Source organism: Lineus longissimus, chromosome 19 (assembly GCF_910592395.1).
Source record: "Lineus longissimus chromosome 19, tnLinLong1.2, whole genome shotgun sequence".
Classification (NCBI taxonomy): domain Eukaryota; kingdom Metazoa; phylum Nemertea; class Pilidiophora; order Heteronemertea; family Lineidae; genus Lineus; species Lineus longissimus.
The window spans coordinates 469591-494832 of record NC_088326.1 but is presented as its reverse complement, the minus strand read 5'-3'; the positions used below and the strand labels follow the sequence as shown (position 1 = coordinate 494832).

General features: G+C 42.5%; 3 protein-coding genes across 5 annotated transcripts; 2 read left to right on the top strand and 1 right to left on the bottom strand.

Moving 5' to 3' along the window:
- Positions 1-233: 233 nt before the first annotated feature.
- LOC135502971 (cathepsin B-like) lies at positions 234-4114 on the top strand. Its single transcript, XM_064796203.1, has 7 exons — positions 234-333; positions 770-951; positions 1291-1494; positions 2004-2119; positions 2393-2622; positions 2965-3210; positions 3423-4114. The coding sequence occupies exons 2-7, from the start codon at positions 775-777 to the stop codon at positions 3500-3502; spliced, it is 1053 nt and encodes a 350-aa protein (XP_064652273.1). The 5' UTR covers positions 234-333; positions 770-774; the 3' UTR covers positions 3503-4114.
- A 281-nt stretch (positions 4115-4395) lies between these two features.
- On the bottom strand, positions 4396-10004 carry LOC135502999 (dolichyl-diphosphooligosaccharide--protein glycosyltransferase subunit STT3A). Its single transcript, XM_064796250.1, has 13 exons — positions 9959-10004; positions 9508-9630; positions 9066-9248; positions 8767-8912; positions 8466-8663; positions 8090-8200; positions 7819-7899; positions 7275-7667; positions 6989-7153; positions 6536-6724; positions 6082-6301; positions 5656-5844; positions 4396-5510 (listed from the first exon to the last, which is right to left on the bottom strand). The coding sequence occupies exons 2-13, from the start codon at positions 9605-9607 to the stop codon at positions 5365-5367; spliced, it is 2121 nt and encodes a 706-aa protein (XP_064652320.1). The 5' UTR covers positions 9608-9630; positions 9959-10004; the 3' UTR covers positions 4396-5364.
- Positions 10005-10564: 560 nt separating this feature from the next.
- LOC135502841 (solute carrier family 12 member 8-like) lies at positions 10565-25131 on the top strand. 3 transcript variants are annotated; one of them, XM_064795954.1, is made up of 13 exons: positions 10565-10653; positions 12784-13651; positions 14986-15126; positions 15255-15446; positions 15651-15768; positions 16005-16118; positions 16370-16571; positions 16801-16888; positions 19323-19469; positions 21228-21717; positions 22198-22295; positions 22527-22868; positions 23449-25131. In XM_064795954.1, exons 2-12 carry the CDS (start codon positions 13457-13459, stop codon positions 22866-22868), a joined length of 2127 nt encoding a protein of 708 aa, XP_064652024.1. In that variant the 5' UTR covers positions 10565-10653; positions 12784-13456; the 3' UTR covers positions 23449-25131. The 3 variants fall into 3 exon arrangements, with proteins under 3 accessions (XP_064652024.1, XP_064652025.1, XP_064652023.1); XM_064795955.1 differs by lacking the exon at positions 19323-19469 and adding an exon at positions 18077-18223 and having other exon boundaries at positions 21228-21657; XM_064795953.1 differs by lacking the exon at positions 19323-19469 and adding an exon at positions 18077-18223.
- The last annotated feature ends 111 nt before the right edge of the window (positions 25132-25242 follow it).

Sequence of the window (25242 nt, the reverse complement as noted above, 5' to 3'; positions counted from 1 at the left end):
CGGCCTGCGTCTTAAAAACTACATTTCTCTTGGGGGGGGGGGGGTACAAAACGGACCCGTGCCGTCCCCACTGTGTCGTGCCACCTAGACCACTACTTCGTCCCCTTGGGGACGAATTGCGAGGTGCCTATTGCGAAAATGATTGGTTGACGAAGCAATAGCCTGATTGGTTGTTTCGAGGGATCGAGGCCTTGGATCGAGGCTATATAATTATTGGGCTATGTCACCGGAAGCATGTGACACTCATGTGACCAAAACAGTGTCATGAGATTTAGTTGACGCAGTTGATTGAACTTGTCGATTAGATTTAGACCGATTCCTCGACAACGGCAGGTACGATTTCGTTTATGACAACTTAGAAAGGTGTATTTAGTATTGAAATGTCAAATGAAGTCGTTGAAATTATTCAAAGTCGTATGATGAATGAGTATGCAGCAGATAAAGTTAGTTGTTTTTATGATAGTATTGATCAATTTGATAGGGACAGGATGTCCCAAAAAAGATTTAACCCCTTCTTGGCGATGTTATCGGGTTGTGACTGTCTCTGAAATGCGACTATCTCCAGTTAATTACCGTTGCTGGATTGGGACCAGCCGGGTGTCCTCCCTTCTGCTGAGATGAGATGTAAAGATCAGCCAGGGGACGTGTTTATTGGACTGTACAGTACCCTTCTGATGTTTGCAGTCGGTGATATATCACTGTCACTGAGGACCAGCATGTGAAGCCAGATGAATGGTATTTTAATAACAGAAATATTAATTTATTTCAGCTGAAATGAAGTGCCTTGTGGTATTGAGTGTCCTCATAGCTGTGGCTGTTGGCAAGACTCTGAAGTTTATTCCGTTGTCCGAGGCTAACTATGCAACCAAGTCAAAAGAGGTGCCCATGTTTGATGTGGAATCCGAGGAAATGATCTACTACATCAATAATGTGGCTAAGACGACTTGGAAGGTCAGTACTCATGATGACCATTGACACACCCCCCTCGTCCCAGTCCCAGATGGGCACTTCTTTTCCAATTCACTAGGTGGTGTTTGATCAAAATGAAAGAACAAAGTTGTGACATGTTTTTAGCGTGATTGGAAACCTGTTTCAAGACATCCCCATCCTGGTTCATGACCGTCACAGACTTAAGATGTGTCATGAACCTCCGTCAACTTCAAAATCCAAACCTGAAGAAAAAGAACAATCCGACCAGACACCATTCAGCTGGAACTTTGCCATCAACATTATTATTATTATTATCAGCCATACTGCTCACATATTTGAAAATTCTACCTGACATTCTAGGCTGGTCACAACTTCGAGGGAGTTCCCAAATCTCATATTGTGAAGTTACTCGGAGCATTGAAGGAGCCAGAACATTTGAAACTGGAAGAAATCGCCCATGAAGTTCCAAAATCTATCCCTGACACATTCGACTCGAGGACGCAGTGGCCCAACTGCCCGACAATCAAGGAGATCAGAGACCAAGGATCATGCGGCTCATGCTGGGTAAGATAGGATGGGTTGCATTTCTCATCAGTACCTACACTTGATCTGAAAGCAGGCCGCTACTGAACTCTTCTGTTCTAAATATCTGACCTTATACATTTCATATGTTTAGAAATTAAGTTACATGTAGGCCTCTCAGTTGTATCAGCGCTATCACAGCCAGTAGTTTCCTGACCATCTTTCTTTATCTCATTAATTCACTTCTCTAAGGACGTGCTCAAAACAAGGAAGTTTGTGTTTGACAATTCAGCCTTATCAGCTGTTAGCAGGGGCACTAAAATGTCTACTTTCTGAGTACAGTAGAACCTCTCAATCAAGGACAACCTTGGGACTGACTAATGTTGTCCTTAAGAGAGAGGTGACCTGATTACAGAGGTCAAACTGCATAGAAATGGCGAAGAGGTTCCACTCTATGTAGTCTAGAAGACCATACCATTCCCTAGTAACTTAGTTCTACAAAATATATGTCACATGATTCCAGCAACTGTTACTTTAATGTTTATTTTCAGGCATTTGGTGCTGTGGAAGCCATGTCTGACAGGACCTGCATCCACTCCAATGGAACAGTGAACGTTCATCTGTCTGCAGAGGATCTGCTTAGCTGCTGCTGGCTCTGTGGAATGGGGTAAGTATGATGCACATTAGGAATTTGAGCACTTTTGTCCTTAGCCAACAAGACAAGCTGACCTACAATTAAACATTAGGAGCAGTATGGTCAGGTGTCCTTCTCATCTCCCTTGGTCTCAGACCCTCAAGCCAGTCATTGGCATTTGCCGAAGAATCATCTTTACAGAAATCGTCAATAAATGGTGACTTTTGACAGTTCTTCACAAGTTATTGCTGTTCTATGTACAGTACACATCAGCTTCCCGTCTCCAACTGGCATTTTAACTTTCAGTTGTAACGGTGGCTTCCTCGGCCAAGCGTGGCGATTCTGGACATGGTACGGCCTGGTTTCTGGAGGCCAGTACAACAGCAGCCAGGGATGCCGTCCCTACACCATCCCAAGCTGCTCGCATCATGTCAACGGGACCAAAGCGCCGTGCAAGGGCGACGCCAGCACCCCAGGCTGTTCAGAGAAATGTGAACCAAATTATAAGGGGACTTACAAGAGTGATAAACATTATGGTAAGGAAACCTTTCCCGGGCATTTCAAACAGTCAGTGTCAGGTCCATGGCATTTTGCCTCCCTGGATCACGATCTGTTGTTAAAGTGTTTGTTCGCCAGCCTCCTGGTTGTGACTTTGTCCTCAGAAGACCAGTATGAGTGTATAGGAATGACCATCCAACACACCACAGAATCTCTCACTGAGCAACTCTGTAATAATGAGGTGATTCTTTCTGTGTTGTCATCATCTTGCTACCATGCTCGATACGAACCTGTTTGAAGAGTGCCTCGATTACATGTTTATGATTTGTTGCCCTTCCATTATTCTGCAAGCTGTTGGCAACAATATTTTTCATTTTCAGGAAAAACACACTATTCTGTTTCCTACAAAGTGGAACAAATTCAGACTGAGATAATGACAAACGGTCCAGTAGAGGCTGCCTTTACCGTATATGCTGATTTCCCGACGTACAAATCCGGCGTCTACCAACACGTCTCTGGAGGAGAGCTCGGCGGTCATGCGATCAGGATCCTTGGCTGGGGAACGGAGAATGGCACGCCATACTGGCTGGTTGCTAACTCCTGGAACCCAGATTGGGGTGACAAAGGTAAGGTTATTTCCTGTCATCTAACCTGGTTCCATGTCTCATGTTGTTATCTAATTTCAAGGACTCCTGAATAGATGATTTGAAATGTGGGAGGTTGGTCATGTTGTAATGAAGTAAGGACTATCTTTGGTCTTTAGGCCTAACTCTTCAACTCGTTGATTGCTGAACACGTCATGTTATCCAATCATAATCCTGCATTTCTTTAACTTCAGGTTATTTCAAGATCTTGAGAGGCAAGGACGAGTGTGGAATTGAGAACTCGGTGGTCGCCGGCCTTCCTAAGCTGAGTTAGATTTTAAACATCAGGATCCTGTCACCAAGAAATGTTGACAGGATCCTGTCACCTAGAAATGTTGACAGGCTGTTCCCATTTGCTGATTGAAGCACACAAATATCTATATCTCAGTACATGTATATTGATTAGAGTCACAAGTCACACTGTTGACAGGTGTGCTTAGAGATTCCTGCCCAGTATAAAACCTGTGATTGTCTGCTGACAGGTGACACCATTTCTAAATGTTTCATGTCCACCTATGATTGTGTTCTGGTGTCATATTCCTCGAGGGGTCTTGGCCATATCTTGATCATTTCATGCAAATTCAAGGATTGTAAGGGAAGATTGGCAAATGATTTTTGGCATTTTAAGTTTGTGTACCTGAATCCTTCCATCAACCAGATTGTTGTACAAATCTATTTGGTATTAACTGTTCTGATCCCCAAAAGTTTACTCAGGAATGTATGTTGGTCTGGGGAAGCATCTTCCAATGTGTCCGAGTCGTCCTCATGAAAACCAATGTATGTCTTGGGGTTGACCCATGATGCAATGTTTTGAAAGTGAAATGTGTATAATTTTGAAAATGCTGATATTTTTGAAAGGTTTTCTAATATATGAAAATGATATTCACCTATGTGGTTAATTCTTATTTCTTTGATGGTCTTTAAGAAAAAGTGAGATTTCTGGTGTAGCACTTTTCTATGAATGGTTCTTGCTGAAAGAACGTCGTCAGTCTCCTCGGGGAAAGTCGATTCCAACGCTTCAGAGGTCTGGAACTGCCATTCTGTTTGTGTACAGGGGAGAGGGGTCCTGAAGGGTCGGAAAATGTGTTTTTGAACTTGGAGAACGTCCCCAAACTGATATGTTAGAAATGAAATCGAGGAAGGAAAAAATGATGACAAAGTCAGGGATGCAGTAAGTGATTATTTTATTCATATTAAAACATGATGCCACAACGCCACATTCTGTACCAAATTTTTAGAATCTATAGCAATCTCTAAACAAAGAACAACCATTCTGCCTCGGCACAACCAATCATTGCGGACAAGCCACCAATTTACACCATGGTGGCCAAAAAGGCCATGCCACTTCAATTCCTTGGCCTGTGGAAATCAACGTCTTGGCCGGCTAAATCTGCAAGCCAAACAATCAAACTGGTTTGGCCTAATGTGGTTTGATATACGACTCCGACATTACACAACACCGTAGAAAAATACAGCAAAATGTTAAACCTTGCATTTTGTAGCACAATGTTTTAGCGAAAAACGTGAGCAATGAAGATAGTTGTACGATGATGACAAATGGACACCAATGGTAAAGAAACCTTCATGATGATACAGATGTGAAGGACCCTGCGAGGCCAATTTATTCAGAAGCCAATTGTATCAGAGATTCTCTAATATAGATACCTTTAGATGAACAATATCAAGGAATCGTTGTTGCGAAAGCTAAGCACAAAATGACCAGCTACACATTTCCAATTCATAAAGAATACTGAGACAAACTAGAGTCTTCATACAAGCAGGATGGATAATTAAGTAGATGGATGCATATATTAGGCTCCTAAATATTAACATGGAGTAGGCATTATATCTGAAAACCTGAAATTTGGATATCAAAGATGCACGATGTACACTGTTTTACCACAGACTTATGTTTCACCTTTCAGGATAATCTGTATTCGACATGGTCAAACCAATAGCTGCAACATATACTGCCATTTACTGTATGATCCTTTTCTAATAGAAGTAAAGGAACTTTTGTGATCTCATTTTGATGAAGTAAATTGTAAATTGGGCCATAGATGTGTGTCAGTTGGTCTGCAAGACCATTATGGTAATCAGTGACGGTCAACAACAATAGATGGCACCACGAGCAGACTAGTTTCCTCGGTTCTCTAAATCCTTGACTCTATAGATGCGGACCAGCCAGTGTTCTGTTGTGTAGGCCTCTTCGAGGACGTCCAGTTCAAAATCTTTGTTACCTATCTCGGCGTTGCGGACTCTGTCATAACCAGTTGGCTTGCCTGAAAAATAATGAATCATTTTCCAATTTTGTGTAATGAATCAACATTTTTCTACAGCATTTACCTAATATCAAAATTTTCGATGTTGATTGGCACATGTGGACACTCCTCAAGTTTCAATTAAATTAAAGTTTCAATTGCTTACCATTTTCAGTGTAAACTGAGCCAAATCTGTAGTAACACATCTTGTACATGAGACAGTTGAGCAAGGTCGGTGAGCCCTCCTTGTCGATACGGAACTCTCCCTGAGGCGTGTAGTAGTCTTGCTCCTTGATGTGGGCACCACGGTCGGTGCTGCCACCTATACGCACCATCCATAAGAACTTATTGATGTCTGAAAGTGGAGAGTTGAAGAGCGTCTAACTTGTGATTAGGTTGTGGGTTTAAGGCGAGGCCAGTGCACTCGGTACTTCCAACTGGCACAAAAGGTCAAGTGTAGAACAGAATGTGCACTCTTTGGGTTTGTGGATTAGGCTGGGGCATGAATGTAAAGCCTCCAGTCCAATTCCTTAGAAATTGTGAACTTTCATCAAAAGGATAAAGTGGCTTTCACAAGACCACAAACACTCACCATCAGATGAATATCCAGTGAGACCACCAAATATCACCAGGACGTAATCCACATCCAATTCTCGCATAATTTCGTATGCTTTTTCCTCCGGCGACGCCATTGCTTGACCAACCCGTGATATATGCGTATTATTCCATGTGTTGTTGTCGACCAGGATCGTCCGATTTGCCATCGCTGTTATCTGATAGCCGTAATCCCACCATGACATTACTTTGGCATTCTGAAACAAGAAATTGTGTTGAATAAATGGGAGAGATCTTCAACCAAATCACTGAAAAGTATATTTTGAGGTCCTTAAACTCTAGTTTTTGAAAGTCTGGATTCCAGAACCTCCACCACACTGTGGATAAACCTGAAAACCTGTGAAATCAGCAAAACAAGCCATATTGCATGCAAAAACAACACGTTTTTTCCCCGGGCTATGAAGTGACTCTTGTTTATTCATTCTACTAACCTCTGGAGTATTGTGTCTCAACCAGTAATACGCCTCCCTAAAATCGTCAAATATGATTCTACCTCCATCGCCAGCTCGTGCCGACAAGACAATTGAGGGACTGGAGTAGGCCTCAGAGGTCACCCAGGTGCAGTGGAAGGTGTATGTGACCAGGAAGAGGGTCATGAGGAGGATGACAGCAGTCGCAATCTGAAAGCAAGATTAGAACTGTTGATATTTACAGCAGAGTAGGTCGAGCTAGGCCTGGTTGTTTAGAACAAGTCTTGTCGCCAACGCTGCGCTAACTGAAGGAGATAACGCCAAGTAATGTGTGATCACTCGGAGAAATAGAAGCTATATTAACCGTGGAGAAGAACTGTGATGCTAATTTCAGGTCAGAAGATGTTATCAGTGTGGAGAACACACTTTGTTAACTCACTTTTTTTGGACAAAACATTTTAAAAAGTATTTTACCTCATTTTTGATTGGATAGTTAGTGTCGGATTTCTTCTTTTCTTTCTTGTCCTTCCTGCAGACGTCCAGGTTCTTCATGTAAGTGGTGAGAGTCGCCGAGACGCCGATACCCGAGAGGATGCACATGACTGGGGCAAGCACCAGCATCAGACGCACCATCACACCCTGGATGGAAAGAAAGAGTGGCTTCAAAATAACTGAGGGACCAGGGGGAGTGGTGCCAAGTGTGTCTTGTTATTTGGCAAAGTCCACATTTACATTAAGGAGACATCAGACTTATACTTACAGCAAAGTAGATGCTCGTCACTCCATACATAATGATGAAGATATTCGCGTCGGTCAACTTGCTGAAGCAGAAGTAGAGACCAGCCGGGAACAAAAAGACGAGGATCTGCAAATCAAAATAGAATGAACTCCATGTTGTTGGCTGATGCTCAGAAACGGATGCGATGATTGGAATGTTGTTCTTGGCGTAGGAGGGATCCAAGAGGGAGTAGAAACGACCGGTCCACGGTGAGATCTTTCCGGTCGCGGTGAGGACACCACCGACGGCCGTGACGACGATTCCAAGGATAAGGGCGACGGTCTTGAAGAGGAGTTCAAACTGTTCCCGGTTCAATTTGGCGCGAACGTAGTCGATGAAGGCGTGGATCTGGCAGAGGCCGAAGACACCGAGAGCCTGCAAGTAGAACGGCTATTTTACAAATGGTTCTTAAAATATTTGTGTAGCACTGTAACAGTCGCACTTAGAAAGCCCTTTTTAAAAACAGACTCAGGTAGCATAAAGTGCAACATGAACTGTAAACAATCATTGTAGAAGGCAAACTTACCGCCATGTGCTCACTTGACTGCACTGGCTGGAATCCGACAAAACTGATCTGCATCGACAAGATCGTACCAAGCGTGTACACCTGCAATAAAGAAAGTAGCAAATGAATAGTTCTTGTGTTTCGATTGATCATGATGCCAAAGAGAGCAGATGAAATGCTAAGAAGACTACCACTTTCAAATGGTTCACAAAACCAGGTGTACGGCAGAAAATGACTCGCTCGCTCACACACTCACCCACTCACACACTCACTCACTCACTCACTCACTCACCGTTGAGTAGGCAACATAAATCCTGTGGGAGAACCTGCCGGTCATCATGAGCACCAGGACGTGCAGTGGGATCAAGTTGATCAGGAAGACGTAGCCTCCCCAAGATGACACCTGGAATAATCAAAGCATTTTATTATGATCATAAGGTTTCACTAATTTGCTTTTCTCAAAACTGCCCACTAAGTGATATGTGTTCTGTTACAGAATGTGGGGTGAAGAGCAGGAAATATCATTCACTTGAGATCCATGCTGGCAATTCAATTGACGATACAATAGACACAATCTTTCGTTCTCCAAGATTTGAACATGGTCCTATTGAGTGGTAAACCGACAGTTTAACCAACTTGTCACCACAACCTGCTGAAACCCGACTTACCATGTAAAAGTAAGCCAGAGCACAGAGCGCTGCCCAGAACTGAGAGCCGGTCTTTACCGCCTTGATCCACATGTAGTAGGTGAACAACATACAGAAGATGGCGATACCCTCGTTATCATAGGAGCCGGCGACAGAACGGGAGATATAGCCGGGGACGACTGCTATCATGGCCGCTGCAACAAGTCCTGCACTACCATCCTGGAATGAAGACAGAGAAGGCCATATTTGCATATTCTGTTATAAAGAAAACAAACATTACAGAAGGGTCATGTTTGGTTGAACTAGCTGAACATTTACCCACCTTGAGTTCCTTAGTCAGATGGTAGGTGATAATGGTGGTCAAACTTGAGAAGGCGGGCGCCAAGAATACACACACATTACGGATGTCGATTGTTATATTCAGGAACTGCAGCGTGTGATAGAGGGCAGCAGAGGTCACCATCAAACCTGTGAGAGGGAAAGATGAGATTGTTATGCAAGTCATGCTAGTGATAAAGACGAAACTACATTGAGAGAAGACGAACAATTTATTCATCAATCAGCTTGCATTGCAAAGGCCATTGTTCAATGAAGCCTTGCCTGTTGCAGAATCATCCTTACCTGGGTAGATGGTCCCCCCAATGATACGCCCAAGAGGGTACCATGCTCGGTCGTCAAACCAGTTGTGGAATTTATAGAATCCCTCCTCTGCCAGGAAGCGGGTTGTCCGGTAGTTGAAGTACGGATCAAACTCGTGGATGACGCTCTCGAACCTCAAGACGGAAAACAAGCGGCAAGAGAACGCTGTAAAGAGACACGCAAACTTTTACATAAATTCATACTTCATTTCCCACTTATAAATAAAATCATTTTATCTCCATCACCAACTCAAGTCAGGATAGGCTGCCCCATCAAGAAAGCTTGTACAGGATATCTTCTTCCAAAACAATTTTTAAGACATCTGCAACAATGAATCAAATACGATAACTTTCACGACTGCCCCTCCATGGGATCATGGGATAGCAAGAAGTACTTTTGGGGAAACTCTGTCGAACCAACTTACACAAAATGGAAGCGATAGTCAAAATACTAAGTTTAAGTAACGTATCCTGCTTCTCGTTGGACATCCGAAGGATCCATAGCGGTGTCTTGGACGACTTCATTCTGAGTAGTCGAAGGAAATATTCTGGAGAAAAAGAATCAGAATGCTATTAATTATCTTCAATGTTGTTGTGTGTACAAATGTTGTTGTGAGTGCTTCATTTACATGCACAACTGCACTAATTCCAGCCAGGACAGTTCCTTCCTCATTTCCTGTCCTGAACAAGCTGATCCGAACAACCGGTTCATGTGGCAAAACCGGCTTCAAAAACTAAGCGGAAACGAGGGCAACAACGGAATTAACAAATTATAATGTTGCATATACATATTCTTTATTATCATATTAACAATCTGCAATTAACATTTGAGTAATCCGACAGGTTAATTATGAGATATAAGGGAAAGTTTCTCACCCAAATTCTTCACAGAATCTCGCCACCCAACAAATTGCCGAAGGTCGTTTCTAACAAACGTTGTGATTCGTTCAGGCTTTGGGCTTACCTAAAACTGCGAAAAAAGCGGAACGTAGTCGCGTTTTCATATTTAAAGGGAAAGTCCACTCGTTACATTCTAGCTTATCTCCATATTAGTTACACCTTAAACAGTCGGGGCCAACACGAAAAAACGTGATTGTTCCTTTGTCACGCTTTATCCTGATTGCTTATATCACACAAAAACATGATTGTGTAAATTAACATAAAAGAGGGGGTAATTTGGCCATCTTCAGGTGGCTATTATGCGCAGGCTGAGTAAGGGCACTGGGTAATGTCAGATTCACCACTAAGTATAATCCTCGTACAAGCGTGAATCATTTTGACCTACTGTGGCATGTGAGAGACCCCTATTAGCGGCTTTGTGTAACCTTATCTTGCCTGCCTAGCTGCTGCCTATATTGTCCCTTTAACATTTGCAGAACCACCCTGTAGTGAAGAACCATGGATTTGCGTTCCAGTTTTCGTTCCGACTTTTATAAGTGACCAAGTTGCAACGTGGTAATTGATTTTGTAAGAAAGCCTCTCATTGGCTGTTGCCTTAATTGATAGAGTGGTGGTAATTATCCGCTTGATCTGACAAGAGCCACTGGATTTGCATTTGTTCATTTTGGCAGGTTTGTTTATTCACCAATTCTATTGTGTTGTGATTGTTGATTCATTGTTTAGAAATGTGATCATCCATAGTTATGTTGGCTTTGTGAAAGCCGAGTTTGCAGCGATGATTGGATGCCAACTTTCAGTTCCACTGCACTACATTCATGCATTGGACTGGCAAATGCATGACAGCATGCAGCTCACATGGGTTGGAGTAGAGTCAAATACAGGTCAAAGCCCTGGCCTGATCTGACCCTATTTATCCCTTGTACCCCAATCCTAACCAGTCAGGCTCCTTTGTTGCATGCTGATGCTGTGGGGGTGCTGCATCAAGCCATCAATGCATCATCATCTTTTATGACTCTATCATGTCACCCCCCCCCCCCCATGCGATGTCAATGACAGACAATGACAATGAATTGGACACGGTTTATGTAAATGATGGAGGACGAGTTGCATGACGACTCAATGACGTCATTGATATGGGGACGTCGCCATTGTTGACATCACATCAGTCGGCATACTGAACTTCAAGGCCTTTCACCTAGCAGTTATGACCAACCTATGGCTACCCTGAATAAACCCACAATCTTCCTGCAGTGAGATTAACGTCCCTGTTGGTGAGGCGTGTTTCCCAAAACTGCCACAGTTCTTATCAGCCTAAGGGGCATGAGCAGTATGACTGCGTTGAAATGACTTGAATTTTCCTGAACTTTTTTGACTGAACACAGACTGCTCCAGGATGAACCTTCCTATACTACTGGCACGTGATGAGAAAACATAGGCAGCATCTGCATCTGCATCTGCATCAGCATCTGATCTTTACCATCAAATCTGATCTGCAGACTGTAAAGATTCACCACCGTGATCTGAACAGCTGTCAGTTTGAATTGTACTAACAACCTGACTCAATCATAATCTTCATCGATAAACAATAAAGTTGTTCACCTGCAATTAATCAATCCTGTAAACATTTGATATCGTATAAATGTCATCCTGAAGCTCTAAAAGTAAAATATGTGAATAATACACATTACTTTAACTTAGTGTACCCCAAATCATATATTACCTGTTGAACCCATTCTGGAAGGAGACTGGCCTAGTGGCGTAGAACAGCCACCTCATAATCAGCCATGTCAGCAGGTTGTGGGTTCAACTCTCCAAGGGAACACCACTGTTTCATCTCATTGTTTCCATTGTTAAAAACCACACCACTGGACTTCAAAACTAGTGATTTCAAACAAGGCCATCAATAGATATTTGCACCCCTGCTGCTGAGCTACAGCTATGGCATGTATCTTGATGTATGTCAGTCCTTGGCAGTAGTACTGATACATGTATGTCAACTGCTGACATGATGTGTCCCAAATGTCTCCCCATTCTTCTTCCACTAAACCTCCTGCATAATATTAGCATAAATGACCCACATCCCCATGAATCAGTTGTGCTGATCATTTTATAGCATCCCGTTACAAAAAAGTGCTGCTGACATCACACCCGTCTTAATTGCACTCTGCTGGTACCTCGTTGACGCGGTCATAGATTGCTCTATATTGTATCTTCACATCCCGAAGCAACATCTGTAAGCGAAGGGCAAATTCATGCAAATTATTGATCTCTGTGGATATATCGTGTGTGAAAGTACTGTGCCGTCACATGTACATAATGTAGTGATATACGGCAGTGGTTTTATGGAGTGTTCGTGCGTGGTATGTACCGTTTAGTGCTCCTAATTCGACAACCTTGTCGGTTTCTGTTGGGTGCTTTCAGATTCAAATTCTGATGAGTTTTTTAAAATTCATGGGTGTGAGATTTTAGATACTGTGAGCAGAGTATTTGTATGATAATAGTGTTATCGGAACATATTTGATACAGCGGGATGTCACGTCCATAAGGAGACTGAGAGTTCAAGTATATCGTTCTTCATCCAAATCAAGGCATTGAAGGATCGTACTCGTAGCAAGTGTAGCACTTACCACCCTTCTAGCTTGTTGTGGTCAGCAGTAAAGGCTTTATATAGTGTACCTGACATTTTTAGTGTTTTCCCAGCTAAATACTAAAAAGGTACAATAGTTAAAGTTTCTCTCAAAGTTAGATCATCCATTTTGTATTTCTTCATTTCAAATAAACTTGCTTTAACTGTCTTTCAGAGGCTCAAGGCAACACAAGTAAGGAACAACCTGCTGGAATAATATACCTCTACAAACATTAAACAATTTTGTGTAGTTTGAAATCTCATGAGGCTATAGATCTGTGATCACCAACCGACTCATCTCATCCGTTCAAAATATTGAGATTTACGTATCGTCTGCTTGCGATTGATCTCAGGGTTGTCATATCATCAGGTACATTATATTCAAAACACCGAAAGAAAATCACATATCTCTTGAGTCGTGAACCATTCTGTCAATGCAAACTGTGATCTTTCCAAGGATTTCAAAACGTCTAGTGTTTATGTAACCTTGGATATCAAAATGCTTTGTTAGATTGCAAAAATAATCAGGAAAATTGCATGAATCATCATGGTCTGAATTGTTATCGAGAAATCAAACATCTTTTGCAAACCTCCGCTTACTTTCCTTTGGGATTAAGAAGGATATCATCATGATTTATGATTGTGCTATTATGCTATGACATTTTGAAGGCTACGGAATACATAAACGCTACAGCCAGCACAAGTCAATCGCCATAGAAACCATCTTATGCCTGCAACTAGCGGTCGCGATCCATTGGAAGCTATTAACGAAGATACCAGCGATGGTCTAACAGAACAGCGTGCCACTAGCTTGCGACCAGCGTTAGCATTGAGAAAGGAGACTCAAGATGGCAGACGATGATTCGGAGAGTAGGGGTTTGATGGGCAAGGGGCGGCAAGAACCGGATTGGAGCCGGTTTGGCCTGAGCCGCCAACAGCAGAAGGAGACCGAGAGTGCAGCGGCGCCGAAAGATTACCATGACGACCATAGCGGTTATCAAGAGGGGGAGGAAAACGTCAACGAGCTCTACTCGCAAGATAAGGTGAGTCAGATTGTTGACGTTCTATTCAAACATATGGTGCTATATTTTCATGCCCTCGATTGTTGGATAGTGCATCATTGTTGCATCATTTTGAGATTTGCATATATGTTGTTATTGTAATGTAAAAGAATTGGTGTTTTATTGCAAATTGTGTTGCATTGAGGGGGAGGTTGAGGGCGGGTGTGAGTTCCCTCCGTCTAGCCTAATGAGGCCTGCATCATTCATAACTCAGGCCTACCTAGTACCAGGTGTATTCGATGTTCGTTGGTGCTATCAGACATGTATCATTCATGTCGTTATCTGAATTATCAGTCTCGTAATGTGACAGCTGGCATTGCTGGTCAGTTGTCTCTTGTCTGTTTGGAGGGGACACAAACACAACCTGAACTCTTTTAGAATGTCAATATGCGAATAATGTTCAATAATCTTTGACGGTGACGTCTTATTTTGTGAGAATTCAACGACTCACAGATTGATGTCAGTCATTGATATCCACCGCCCTCCGAGTCGAATATAATAGAATTTTCCGTCTGTCACTGTGTACAGCAGAGTTTTCAAGTCGTCGCCCTTCCCTCTTTGAATCAATGGACCCAGATGTTGCCACACGCTTGGTCAGAATGATATTCTCCATTATCACCTGTGACTGTGTGAATGAGCCGAGGGAGTGATAGCCGCATGTACATGTAGATGAACTAAACTACATATTCATTCTATACCAAGTGCAGTAAGAAAGGCTATACATGTAGCTGCTGGCATGAAGAGCTGTGACTACCAACTGTTGATGATTTCCCTTTTGACATCAGTATTCTGTATAAAGCCGTCCCAATCTCAATTCTCACTTATTGATCACATATCAATGTGCGCTGACATTCCCACTAAGTCAACAAAGCCGTGTTTGAGAGGCTCAGTTGAATCAGAAGTTGATATTGAACTGTGCTTTCATTGAACAGGTGAAGATTTCCCCGAGGCAATGGTGTTCTGAGTGGGTGTCGCTTTATCGTTTTAGCTGTCCTTGCCCGAAGCTGAAGTGTATGAACAAACCCATTGCCGCATTGGTCGGGGTATAGTGGACTGGTTGGTTTGAACGTCAGCCTCATGGGGTTGCGGGTTCAACTCTTAAAAGGACCATTGCTAGAGTGGAATGTCTCTGTCCTGAGCAAAACACTTCACCGTACTTACTCATGCATTTGTGTCCCTACTATCGGGATTCACAAAGAAAGTGACGTAGTGATCTCAAAACCTTGCAGGACAAGATCTGCGTACTCATATCCAGTCCAATCAACTCCCAGCCCTGAACCTAGAATGACCTAACCTCATTCCGTTTCTCGTTCCAGAGCTACACAAGTAAGCCATGGTATCAGTCCAACTTCTTCATCCGGGAGCCGGTGCTGTTTGGGACGTGGGACGGTGTCTTCACATCGTGCATGATCAACATATTTGGTGTGGTGATCTTCTTGCGGACAGGATGGATGGTCGTACGTATAACCTAAAAACTTTCGCTTCTTTTTCCTAATTTGTCTCACACTGCCCCTCTTGTTTGACCAGTCGAACACAAAGAAGAAACAAAGCTTAAATCTGACTTTACTCTGATGTTGTTTTCCAGGGCCTCGCAGGCATCCCTCTTGCCATCTTGATCATACTCATGACGATCTTTGTCGCGTTGATATCTGTACTTAGTGCGATCGGCGTGTGCGAGCGATGTAAAATGGAGAGTGGAGGCGTCTACTTTCTCTTGTCACATGTGCTCGGAGCCCGAATTGGAACCACCGTCGGTGTTCTTTATTGCTTTGGACAGGTAAGTTGTCATGGGAACCAGAAGGGCACTCTGCTCCGTCATGATTCATGGGCAGGTGGAACAGGATACGAGATCTGTCATTTTGTTATGACTACCGTGATGTTGATACAAAGTCGTCACAACACTATTCAAAGTCTTCAGAATGAGTTAATATAAAACACAGGATGTCTTTAGTCCTAATACTGTGGCCCTTGTGTATTTCAGGCTGTGGCTTGTTCACTGTACGTGATGGGTTTTGGCGAGAGTATATCAGCGCTGATGCATCAGAACAATGAATGGATCTCACGAGGTATTGCCGTGGGGGTGGTTATGCTACTCTTAGGTGGGTACTCTCCTATTCAGCAGTCTTCTTTAAGGGAAACTTCTTTCAAGTGTCTTAGATATTACAAATGTTGAACTCTTTGCGTCGAACTTGGCATTAGAATGCTTGGTCATCACCTTCAAATACAGAACTCAGTTGACACAGTTGACTGAAATGGAACGTGGTTTACTTCGGAACTCGTTCATAATTCGTAAGATGTGCAAAGCCTCACAGCCTCTTTGTTTTCTTTCTGCCAGGTATCAACGTCGCTGGTGTCAAGTGGGTCATACGTCTGCAGCTTGTACTGCTGGTTATCCTCGCTGTGGCGGTCCTCGACTTTGTGACGGGATCATTCGTTCATACAGAAGTGGGTAGGTGGAGCTGTCAATGTGGTAGACAGAGATTTAGACTCAGTTTAGATGTCTTCACAACACAACCACCTCGGTTTGGAACCCAGTCTTACATTAGCACTCATACTTTGCATTGGCTTCCATTTCATTACCTGATCAGCATGGCCATGTAAAAGCCGAGCTAATGATTTACTTTCTGAGCTTAGATTGTTGCCAACCTCTATCTGCAGCAGTTGAAACAAACACATCAGTATGGCCACCTCTGTTTTCAGAACTCGGCGTGACTGGCTACAGCTTGGAGAATCTTCAGAACAACACCGCACCGAGTTACACGAAAGGAGAATCATTCTTCACCGTCTTCGGCGTATTTTTCCCAACAGCTACCGGTGTGTTTGCCGGCATCAACATGAGCGGTGACCTAGACGCGCCACACAAGAGTATTCCCGTCGGGACGCTCTCCGCAGTGGGGGTGAGGTAAGCATGGGAAGACAAATGAGGCTTTATTTTGACTGAGACATGAAACCAATATTCTGTCTACCCTTGCCTATGCCAGGGCCAGAAATCCGACAAGGCAGTCTTGTTTTGCCTGTTACACAAAGCGCCCACTTGTCAACCATGCAAAAAGTGAAAGCTGTCCTTCTGAGGCACCCTGTACAACATCCAAGACAAACTAATAATGTTACCTTGGTGATGTTTCTTTCAGCACATTCCTTTATCTAGCTTTTGCGGTCGTTCTTGGCGCCACCTGTGAACGAGTCAACCTGCAGACGGATTACATGATAACCGAAAAGGTACGTAACATTGATTCTGTGCTTGGTTGAGTGCCGTGTGGTGCAGGAGTCTAGTGTGTCCTCAAGAAATGAAATCAAGAGAGTTAGTCGCTGTACAGCTACATGATTTAGGGAAGTTTCCTAGACATGAATGCAGAGTTGTCATCCCCATCCTCTATCCTGATATCAATTTGACCTCTCTAATCAGCACACCTCTCTATCAGGACAGCAGTTGTCAGTTCCAAGGATGTCCTTATTAGAGAGGTTCTGCTGTACTTAAACATCGAGTTTCAGCAAATAACAGCACTACTGCTGTATTTTTTTAATTAAGCTGAGCTACTAGCACAAGTGGCATTGGCCTTTAGTTAGATGATATCAATTTATGTATAAATACATATGAGGGTAATGCATTTATTGATGCTGATAACATAGATATGCTGGGTTTGTCGTGAAGTCACCGTGGTGACAGCTGGGGAGCAGACGGTAGAAATATTCTTCCGGTTCATTTCTACTTGAGCAGTGTCTTCTGTGCATCGATGTACATGTGAGCGCAGAAAAGGTATTGGACCGTCTGCTTAACCTGGATGAGATGTGCACAAATGCACTGTTGCATATGCACTTGAGTGCATTGCCTGTGCTTTTATGTAGACATTGGTGTGTAAAATACACTGGTATGTCTGGCCAACTTATCATTATGCCTATAATTCACTTGATCGATTTCTTGACAGATTTTCAAACGGCTGCTGCCACAGTTTGCTATGACTTAGGTTTCCCAAATCTGCTAAGATGCCCAGTCCTTCATCTACCTTATTTTCCTGATCTGTTGGTCAGAATCTCCCAGCATGCTTCACAGCACTGCGCCAGGTGGTCAAACACATTGTCTTTGTGGAATGTTTGCAAAAAGCACAGTGTTTTCGGGAAGGGCATGAATGAATAAGGCAACTATGATGAGAGATAAAATTGACCAGACTAATTACCAAGCAATTCGGACAAAACTAACATGTGATTAGAAATAAGGCGCCAATATGTGTCTCAGCTTCATGTCGTCCTTGGACAGTTTGAAGATTCTCAAAATCAGGGGCTGTCATATTTAGAGGAGACAGAGATTGGAACAGGTGAGATTTAGGAAAGTTTTAGAGGCTGCTGGAGACATGACATTCACACATGATTCTTCCAGTAGCAATTAACCACAACTGTCTCCACTTTCAGGTTGCTATAGTGGGCGTCCTCTGGCTCGCCGGCCTCTACATTTCTTCCATTTCTTCATGCATGGGCGCCCTCTACGGATCGCCACGAATACTACAGTCGATCGCAAATGAAAATGTCATTCCTGTTATTAAATTCTTGGGGCGTGGGGTAAGATGGTGGATATTTTTTTCTGGAGGTGAAGATTTATGTCTTCTGGAGGATTAGGATCGGTTTCTACCGATAACGGGGAGAAAGTCACGATCTAGCTGACAGTTGTAGCCAAAATGATGGTGCCTATGGTCAACATAACATCAACACTATTCACCTGACTCTCATTGAGTAGACCAGAGAACATTTGAGAGCACGTGAGCTTTGTAAAACTTTCTCAGATTCTCTGGTACTTTTTGTTCGAAAAAATTCTTGAAAAGACAAAGTTTTTTCTTTTGTGAGAATATGTTCCTCGATCCTCCAGATTGCTAAATCGACGCTCCAACTGTTGTGCGTGGCATGCTGTCTCTGTTTCCATAGCTGCGTGTTTATTTTGTAAATATGTGCTTTTCACTCAGTTCATGTTGCGATGCGTTGGCATGAGCTTTTCGGCCAGATGATGTTATGCACTGTTTATATCCCGCTGTGTGTAATCGTTGTTACCTGTTCTCCTAACTTCCAGATGCACTGTGGGTAATTATCAGTTTGTTCGTTGTCCTTGTCGTCACTTTGTGTGACGCAGCAAAAACTCCACTTTCGTTGCTGTCAGTTGACCAACTTGTTGAATTTGGTATCAAAATCATCAGGAGCCTTTGGGGTTTTTTGCTGCTGACCACATCTGCACTAACCATTTCTTTCCAATCAATACTAATAATGTGATTTATACATATTTAGCTAATTGTTTGCTTTAACCCTTTCTTTGCACTGTTCAAAATTGCGTATTATGTCAGACCTTAGGGCTACTCACACCTTTGTTCTGCAGCGAAAGTGTAAAACAACAGATAGGTGGAGCAGTACCTTGTTGTGTGGATTACCCCTGGTAACCATGGCAATATGTGTTTGTGCATGTCCCTGTCGCTCCTTGGCCCCATTAACCCCTTTCATGTACTGTCTGTTTCCCACACGTGTCAGTTAACCTCGTCCCAAGTTCACAACCACACTCCAGCCATCGTGTATCATCCATCCCTTCGATGTGTTTACAATTTGCCAATCTCCATTAACCCAGTCATTGTCAATTCACCTTTCCATTAACCCTCTGTGTGTCCGTCGATTCCTCCAGGTTGCTGTATTTGGCGCCCTCTGGTTAGCAGGTCTGTATGTGTCATCGTTGTCCGCCGCACTCGGCCAACTCACGGGATCGCCCCGCGTCCTTCAGGCCCTCGGCAAATCACATGTGATAAAACAGCTAAACATTTTAGGGGAGGGGGTAAGACTATCGTGAATAAAAATTATTTTTCCCATTTATTATTAATTTCATTAGTTTTGTTCATTAATTTCATTATTTTGAGTCTGACTTTTGAAATTTGGATCTTTTGTTTATTTTCATTTCAAGTCATTTTGGTTCTATTTTGTTCAACTTGATCTCTAAACTTGGTACTTGACCCCTGTCTCTACCTGACTACAGTTTGTTTTGTTGCTGACACCTATAGACTATTCTATGGTACATGTATTGTGGGTACCCCTGAAACTGAGCGCTCACCAACGAAAACCTTTTAAGTGAACAAATTAGTCTGAAAGTAAAAAACATTTAAATACAAGGCACAACTTTAAATCTAAGGGTTAGACCCATTGAGTAACCTTTTTTGTTCAGTTACTTCATCTAATTTCATTGCGTCTTTTGGTTGAGTTATCCTCCCCTAATAATGCATGTTCGTTGCATGACATATTTCCTGACATTGGCCGAAAAGATACGCTGACCCTGGACTTGATGATGCGTGTTATATAGACTAGCAACACCGACTTGGTGATGCGTGTTATATTGACTAGTAACACCGACTTGGTGATGCGTGTTATATTGACTAGTAACACCGACTAGGTGATGCGTGTTATATTGACTAGTAACACCGACTTGGTGATGTGTGTTATATTGACTAGTAACACCGACTAGGTGATACGTGTTATATAGACTAGTGACACCTTTCATTTTGTCAGTGAGAGTGCAATAACAGCATCAAGGTTTTCAAGAATCATACCTCAAAGACCACCCTTTTCCAGACTGAGTATAGTTAGCCTAACACTCACCACTTGAGCACCATAGGAAGAGGTCTTCATGTAGTGCATCAGGTAGTGCATTCCACAATGCATTAGAAGACTACCTGGATGAGTTGTCACTGTACGCCATAGCTTTAGATTTGCCACCCTTGTTTTCTATGCTGTTGATAATCAATGTACTTTATTATAATGTTTACGTTGTCTTTGTTTGTAGCCAGTGTCCTACCATCCATTCATGTGATGATCACCTACGATGCTAGTATCAGTCATTGCTCTGCAAATAAGTTGATCAAAACTTGTAATTGCTCTGCCGATTAGCTCATGCACGCGCTAGCATCACAGACGGCCGCCTTGAGCCCAGTTTCAAGCTATATGCGCCAACCTTGCAAGGGTGGACTGCAATGCGTCTCGCATGGGTGGTTTAGGTGTTGATTACTTAATAAGTATTTACTTTGTTTTGATTGAATCATTGTATCATCAAGTCCATGGTTAGAGTATGTTTAGGATCTGGTGAAGCTCACTGGTAAGGTTTAGGTTGGACTGGGACAAAATAGAATAGTCTGTATTCCTCTGCTGTATGCCAACCTGAGGGAATAAGGATTTCAACATGAGCAGTGGATTGAGCATGATTACGGTCAGGCTGATCTAAATCCATCTTCTTCCATTTACATGCCTTGTTTATTCCTACTGTTCCGACTCTGTCCTCAATTTTTAGGGGTGATGGTCATTTGACACCATATCATGTATCCGTTATTGCCTTTTTTTGCGAAAAATATCTTCAAAGATTGGAATATAACAGAAACTGATTTGCCGTCTGAAAGTATAACCTTGAACTTGTTACTTGAATGATAGTTTTTGGCTTGAAAGTAAACAATACACTAGTAACAAGACAACTGTACGAATATTAACAAATCAAATTTGAGAGCACATTTTGACCTAGTTTCTCTTGTAACTAAAGTCTATTCTTTTCCAGCGTGGTGCCAATAAAGTACCGATCTTCGCACTTCTCGTCATCACGTTGATATCGCTTCTCTTTATCTTTATCGGCGAAGTGAACACGCTCGGCCCGATCGTAACGATGCCATTCATGTTAACGTACGCGGCTGTGAACTACGCCTACTTCTCATTGGCTATGAGCTTCGACCACCAAAAACAACGAGATGCCCGCTATAGCCAAAATGGCTACTCAAGTTTAGATCGGAGCGGGTCAGAGTCAAAACTGGTGCAAAATGGTGGGAATTTAACTTACGGTGCCGTAAACGCAGACACAAAAGATAAGAACGATTTGGATAAGTTGTTCCCTGAGCGGGTTAATCCGCATACGCCACGGGTGCCAGTAAGACATGAGAGTGTTGAGTCTGATCAGGGCGAAGCCACTTTTGACAAGACGGCATCTCAGGAGAGTAAGTTGGAAGAGGGGGCCGACACACAACAGCTGATAGGGGAGGGAACCAAACCCGAAGGTAACAGTAACTGCCCGACCAGATTAGCATGGCAGGCTGTGTTGTGTTGTGGTTAATGTTTTCAAAATCTTTATGTCTTTTTATCTTTAAAAGTCTCTCAGTGCTCTTTCTTTGTTGGCGAAGCATGTCTGCCAGCAGAGGGCTTCACAGTGTTAGGATGACACCTGTGTACCAAGACCATCTACATCTCAACTCCTTGGGGTTTTTCACTGGCTTTGTGTATTTTTCTATGGAATTTTCTGTATGTTTTGTTTTCAAAGTTATTTCTGCATGAGAAGGGTTTAGTGAACTTTCATTGTTTCGTGGCAGAAGCCTGGTACTTTGCTGTCCATGATCTTCTCTGTGTAATGAATTCTTAAATTGCAACGCAAACAAGCTTTTTTTGCTGCTACGAACTGTGATCATGTTTAGAATAGAGAAATGCCGGCGACTTTGGCCTCGGCAGTCACTGAGAGAGTAAGTCTTCTCTTCCACTTTCAGGTGCCGAGGTTAACAAGAAGCCAGTAAATGTAGAAATATTACGCCAGCCACGGTCATGTTACTCTATATTCTGTAATCGATGGTTATCTCTAGTCGGGGTAAGCTTCAATAGGTTGACTAATTGTACCATTAGAAAGGTCTCAACAAGAGCTTTCCAATGAATGGTCATGTCAGTAGGTTTTCAAATGGTACCATTAGTTTTGTAATGTTTCACAACTTAGTTGATCAGATGTTGTAGCCAACAGAACAGAACTACCCATTTCTTCATATTGTTTGATTGAGACAGTTTTTGTCCTCGTGCAACTCACTTAATCTGTCTTTGCTTGCAGGTTGTAGCGTGTGTGATCATCATGTTTGCCATACAGTGGATCTACGCTTTGATAAACGTAGCTGTCGCTATCATTATTTATATCTATATCGGACAAACGAATCCAGGAGTATTTCCAGGAATCGCCGATTTTAACTTGTATCTCTGGGTGAAAAACGGTATACAGAACTGCTGCCGACGCGGCCCACCACCACCTGAGCAGATCGTCGTCACGAGGAATACGCCAGCCATGGAGACGATGGCTGCGCAGCTGACCGAGGATAATGAGGACTTTGCAGAGAGAGGGCGCTACCATCAGTCAGAGGTTGTGAAGGGGGAGAACTTCGATGATTATCAAGATTAGGTCAGTGTGAAAGCTATGTGTCTGTCAGTTTGGCCAAAGTGGAACATTATGTTTTGATGTAGTGTAATTGACTTAAGTAATTGTGCTGTTGATTTGAATTGAATAATTGTCAGTTCTTAACACCTTCAGCGCCGAACCACGTAGATCGACGTGGCCCAAATCCCCCTCCCCTTTGAGCTGGTTATCGGAGTCCCGTGGACTTCATAAAAGAACTACGCCATCGCCATCTTAAGGGCAAAGCAGGAACTGAAAAGATAAGAAAGGTCTTTTTAGTTCCTACCTTGCCCTGAAGATGGCGATGGCGTAGTTCTTTCATGAAGTCATTTAGTTTTGAACTACGCCATCGCCATCTTCAGGGCAAGGAAGGAACTGGACAGACCAAACGGTATTTTCAATTCCGACCTTGCCCTGAAGATGGCGATGGCGTAGTTCTTTCATGAAGTCCATGAGAATCCGATAACCAGCTCAAAGGGGAGGGGGATTTGGCCACGTAGATCTACGTGGTTTGGTGCTGAAGGTGTTAAAAGGACTGGTTATTTTCTCTGGTCCTATTCATATTCCTTATCTGCTCACATTTCAGGGAGGAGTGTTATAAACTTTCCAAAGAGATTTCAAGTGAGTCGTGATTGACCAAGAATTTGGAGCGAGGAATGGATTCAATGTCCTCTGCAATAGTATGCTGTTGTTGTGTCAACCTTTACCCAGGTGATAGGTGATCAGACCTGGGGACAAGGATGTCTTGCTATCATCAAATTGTGAATTGGTGACAAATGATTATTGGAGTATTCCCATCCTTTGTGCTGTGATGTTATGTGTCATTTAACAACAAATGTTTATACGACCGAGACGATATAGACAGTGAATGTTTTGGTGATGTGCTTCATCTTCTTCTTAATCATTCGTTTGTGAAGTTATTTGTCATTCGTTTGTGAAGTAATTTGATTGGCTTTCTGGCCTCGGCGGTTAAAGGTCGTGTTGATCAGAAATAATTGTTACAATCATTATATATGTAAATTGTAGTTATATATAAATAGGTGTATATATGGTTTATTCTCTTGATGCTGTGTTCGCTGGATTAAAGGAGCTCGTGTAATTAAGTGGACACAGTATCAACATGTTTAATGTATATGTATATACAGCTCTGTGTCTCAAGACACATATTCCAACTTTTCATTCCAAAGAGAAGCTATTACATGTATAATGGTACTCGATGTTGAATAATATTTCAATTTTAGGCATTCAATTTCTTGGCAACCACTTTAAGCTTTTTGCCTACTAATGCCATCTCCATGGCAACTGGTTTGGGTTTGAAATGAAATGAACATAGTCCCTGTCATCAGCAATCTGAAGAACTTATTAAATCTAAGTATACTGTAAATAATTATAAATACTGATTATATATCATATGTAATTAAAGGTTGTAAGTAATTAGTCCAATATTTAAATTATACATTGTTTTTTCCATAGTAACTTTGTGGTAACCATGGAATGGTTGGTTACTCCAATATATTATGATATATGTCACCCTGCGTAAAACCAGGAGTTACCGGTATGTACCATTGAATGTAGACAGTGTACATTTCTATGGGTTCTTCTTCGGACGAAATGCATTGAAAGTGTTTCTTATGTGTGGCTCCATCTATATAGATAGATTGGTTTTGTTGAACGTGTTGTATGGCGATGTTGGTTTGTGCATTTATGATTTTTTGGACGTAATGTCCGGCATTTCAAGGTGAAATGAGGTAAATATAAGACCTAGACATGTGTTTTCTAAGTCCTTTCAATGCCAACTTTAGTCCAGGTCATCGGGCCGATTGGTAGTTTAGAATCTGTTGTTTCGTAGAACTGATTAAGGCATTATTGGTGTTTTGAGTTGTGGAGTTTTCTCCAAATATGCCGAAAATTGATGAATGTTAGAAAAAACGTGTCTATTAAAGCCAAGTAACAAAGATCCTATGCTTCTGGAAGCGTTGTGCACCGGGTGGTCTCTCTAGTTCAATGGGGCGTCGGTATCCCAACATGCTGTATTGATTTTCACTTGGGTTTGCATCCAGACTCTGATAATATTGACATCATGTCTCTGTCACTTGGGTATTACATTGTCAGATATTCAACGATTACTTTGTGATGTCATGTGATAGTTATTATCTTCAATCTAGTCTTGTTGAATGCTTTGTTGTCATGTCTGCTGTGGCGTCTGCCAATCTGTTATGTCTGAACATTTGGAAATGTCCAAATATGGTAATAAAATTTGAAAAATAACCGTTTGCTTCTTGTTCCCGTGAATTAAGGACAGTTAGGAAGGACATGTGATTCGGCCTGGTTGTGACTGTCTCTCCCCCTCACCATATTGGTAAGACGATGGGGCAGCAAG